This window comes from Polyodon spathula, chromosome 11, assembly GCF_017654505.1.
Source record: "Polyodon spathula isolate WHYD16114869_AA chromosome 11, ASM1765450v1, whole genome shotgun sequence".
In the NCBI taxonomy this organism is placed as follows: domain Eukaryota; kingdom Metazoa; phylum Chordata; class Actinopteri; order Acipenseriformes; family Polyodontidae; genus Polyodon; species Polyodon spathula.
The window spans coordinates 13,802,442-13,806,454 of record NC_054544.1 but is presented as its reverse complement, the minus strand read 5'-3'; the positions used below and the strand labels follow the sequence as shown (position 1 = coordinate 13,806,454).

Here is a 4,013-nt window from a genome sequence, read left to right as displayed (position 1 = left end):
ATGATGGAAAGAATAAGAAAAGAGATGATTCTGATGGAAAGGGGGCTGCACAGCCCCGCTGCTGGTAAAAGGCTTTCGAATTTGTCAGACTCAGCTGGAAATGCAGTGTTGGAGGCCCTAGAAAATTCTCAGCACAGTGGTCGCCTCAGCCCCAGACTTACTTCTGCATCTCTGCATAACAATATAGGGGATGTTCCTGCCAAAGGCAAGTTCGAGATAGACAGCTTGTTCAATACTCATCATCAGAACAGCGACAATAATTCTTCTTCAGAAATTTCTTCGTCTGAAAACAGGAAAAAAATCACCCTGTACCCAGAAGTTCACGAGACAGACATGGATAGTGATGTGGAGGTGGGCTGTTCATCTCACCGCTCTCCAAACAGCCTCAGTGCCGCCCAGCACAAAGAAAACAATAACAAAGGTATTTGATCATATTTATATGTAGGAGCTATTATTTAAAAAAAAAAAATAATAATAATAACAAATCTAATCATAATATAGCTACACTATATTGTCCTTAAATGCAGAGGTTCTCTTTCTTAGCTAGCAACAGCAGAACTAAAATCTACATTAAGAGATCGTGCAAGTTGCTCACTGAAAACACATCGTCTACAGATACTTGCGCTATTTCTGTAGATTGATTGATTGATTTTTTTGTTATTGAATATGCATATTTTATTTATATGGAAATACGTTTACTATTAAACATTAAAAAAAAAATGTTATTGTAGATTATGATTGTAAAATACTTTGCTAGGCGTTGAGAATATTCGCTTCGGTCAAACAAGTATTTAAAAATGTAAGGAATAAAAGTTTGTTGGTATATGTGATATTTTTTATTCCATATAACGTATACAATAACTATAACTATTAACTATAACTGATAACTATAACTATAACTACTATAACTATATATATATATATATATATATATATATATATATATATATATATATATATATATATATATATATATATATATACACACACACACAAAGGTAATTCATATGACTATAGTTTTTTATATTGTACACTGATTTACAGGAAAAAAAAAGCTTTAGTGACAATTTATCACGTTTTTTTCATTTGTATCACAGCTTGCAACGTAATAAAATAGGGTAAAAAACAGAAAACAATAAAAAAAAAAAAATATTGAATACAAAATATAACTACATATCATTCTAAATCATGCTATTTGTTTTTCTAGTTTTTTCAGATAGTAATTCAGCAACCTCCAACACAAGCTCATCTTCTATGTCCAACGTGAATATAAACGGTAATTCAATAGGCAGTTCATGTTCCAGTAACGATCAGGTGAGAAGGTATCGGACAGCTTTCACCAGAGAACAAATCGGCAGACTGGAGAAAGAGTTTTACAGAGAAAATTACGTGTCGAGACCAAGAAGATGTGAACTGGCGGCATCTTTAAATCTACCAGAGACAACGATTAAGGTATATTTCAATATTTTTTATTTATTTTTTTATTATTTGGTATTAAAAAATATATATTTATAACACAATCTGTTAAATAAACACACCAAGACATAACAGAAATGGTCTATGTATATTTTTGGCAGGCTATAACAACATCAAGAGTAGAAGGGTTATTACAGGCATTTCATGCACGGTATAATAATATCAATAAACTTGCTGAAACCATATATTTTCAAAACAAACAGCTGACAGTTGGAATTATAATAAAAAGTCCTATCATTGTACAATATATCCGGTAATCTCACAGTAAACTTATTCTTGACTAATAGCAAAATGGCCCTCTTTGATATTGAGTAATCATATAGCCTTTATAAACACATTTGAAATAGTAATGTATTAGTATCTTTTCAGATACTTACAAGACTCATAATTGTATTTTGTCCTGAACTTCTGACCTCGGTTATGTTCACATCCTACTGAAATAAATAACTACATTCAAAATTACATCTGTATAGAGAATAGTGCCGTTTTGAAGACCCCGATTTAGTATATACACGGAATTACACACATACTGTATTTGGATGTGGATTCAAGTCTCCAAACAGTAGTTGACCATGTGTACAATAGTTATATTGCACGTATACTTTATCTTTTTCAACACTTTTGTTTTCACAATAGGCTTATGAAACCGTTAGGAAAATATTGGAATCACACACACACACACACATATATATGTGCAGCTGTGCAGCCCCCTTTCCATCAGAATCATCTCTTTTCTTATTCTTTCCTTTCATATATATTATATATATATATATATATATATATATATATATATATATATATATATATATATATATATATATATATATATATATATATATATATATATATATATATATATATATATATTATATATAATCTATTTTTTTATAATAATCCTTTTTTAGGATATATGTATACTAAAGTTCAAGACTGATTTAAATACAATGAAAAATATACAATGATTATATATATATATATATATATATATATATATATATATATATATATATATATATATATATATATAGTCTTTATCATTTTATAGCATTTAAAACAGAAAATGGAATCGGCATTTTTTGTAGTTTAGGCTATATACCCTATATACATTTTTACACCTATTTTAAGTTTGAAAAGCACGCCCGTTAACTTTTCTGTTAATTTTACATGTTACTTTGTCGTCTTAAACATTACATGCGAGTCACATAACTGACGCAGCCAAGACAGTTTGTAGGTTATTTCCCAATGGGTGATAACATTTGTATTTTGTTATTTTTACATTACATCATATTCAATATACAGAGAAAAAAAGTGTCGCTAAATTTAAACATGGTCACTCTGAGTGAGTTTATTTTAATTAACTTTCACCCTGAGAGGTGTCATTCAATAACTCCATTGTCTTCCTTGTGCTTTTTATCAGGTGTGGTTCCAAAACAGGCGGATGAAGGATAAAAGGCAACGCTTGGCCATGTCTTGGCCCCATCCAGCAGATCCAAGCTTTTACACCTATATGATGACGCACGCCGCTGCCACCGGAAGTCTTCCATACCCTTTCCATTCCCACATGCCTCTGCACTATTACCCGCACGTGGGTGTTACAGCAGCAGCTGCGGCGGCTGCGGCAACAGGGGCCGCTGCATCGCCTTTTGCTACCTCCATCCGCCCTCTTGATACTTTCCGTGCCCTCTCGCATCCTTACTCCCGACCAGAATTGCTTTGTGGCTTTAGGCACCCAGGACTCTACCAGTCCCCTGCGGGCTTGAATAGCTCAGCAGCAGCAGCAGCAGCAGCCGCCGCCGCCGCCGCTGCAACAGCTAGTGTGCCATCGGGCCCCAGCTCATGCTCTTGTCTCAGTTGTCACAGCAGTCAGGCAGCTGGCGCCCTGGGCTCCAGAAGCAGCAGTGCAGACTTTACCTGTGCAGCAGCGGGGCAAAGGTCTGAAAGTGGATTTTTGCCTTATTCTGCTGCTGTGCTTAGTAAAACAGCGGTAACTTCACCAGACCAGAGAGAAGAAGCGTCATTGAACAGATAACTCATCTACCTGGCGGTTCAAAGGGGGTCTAAGTTGGGTCCAGACATGCGTCATTTGTATATTTATTTAAGAATGTGTTTATTTATTAAATGTAATTTGTGTTAAGAATATATATTATTAAATGTTTTGTTTATTAAGACTGTTTTACCTCCTTTAGCATATCACAAATGCGAAGCGAATACGCAATAACGTCAGTTAGGTTGTGTGAAGGGTTTACAGAAAATATAACAAATTATTGATAAGCCAAAACCTACAATCCTGATAGTCGAAATCTGTTTATACAACGATTTTTATGAAACCTAATTTTGAGTTATTTGGAAAACTCGTTCAATTTTTTTGTTGACTGCCAAAGATAATAATCATAATAATAATAATAATAATAATAATAATAATAATAATAATAATAATAATAATAATAATAATAATACATGCTATTTAGTCGTCATCTCAGATCATAATGCATATACCAGTTTTTCCAGTTAAGGATTTAGTTAATTATTGTATTTTG

The 4,013-nt window shown here is 33.1% G+C and overlaps 1 protein-coding gene across 1 annotated transcript; it reads left to right on the top strand.

Moving 5' to 3' along the window:
* On the top strand, positions 1 to 3,711 carry LOC121322559 (homeobox even-skipped homolog protein 2-like). The gene is made up of 3 exons (XM_041262675.1): positions 1 to 421; positions 1,208 to 1,452; positions 2,894 to 3,711. Exons 1-3 carry the CDS (start codon positions 1 to 3, stop codon positions 3,503 to 3,505), a joined length of 1,278 nt encoding a protein of 425 aa, XP_041118609.1. The 3' UTR covers positions 3,506 to 3,711.
* The last annotated feature ends 302 nt before the right edge of the window (positions 3,712 to 4,013 follow it).

Excerpts from the sequence above, each read along its gene's own strand:
- LOC121322559 (XM_041262675.1), top strand. The coding sequence starts at position 1 with ATGATGGAAAGAATAAGAAAAGAGATGATTCTGATGGAAAGGGGGCTG. Across the intron at positions 422-1,207 it reads CAAAGAAAACAATAACAAAG|TTTTTTCAGATAGTAATTCA; the intron begins GTATTTGATCAT and ends TTGTTTTTCTAG. Across the intron at positions 1,453-2,893 it reads TACCAGAGACAACGATTAAG|GTGTGGTTCCAAAACAGGCG; the intron begins GTATATTTCAAT and ends GCTTTTTATCAG.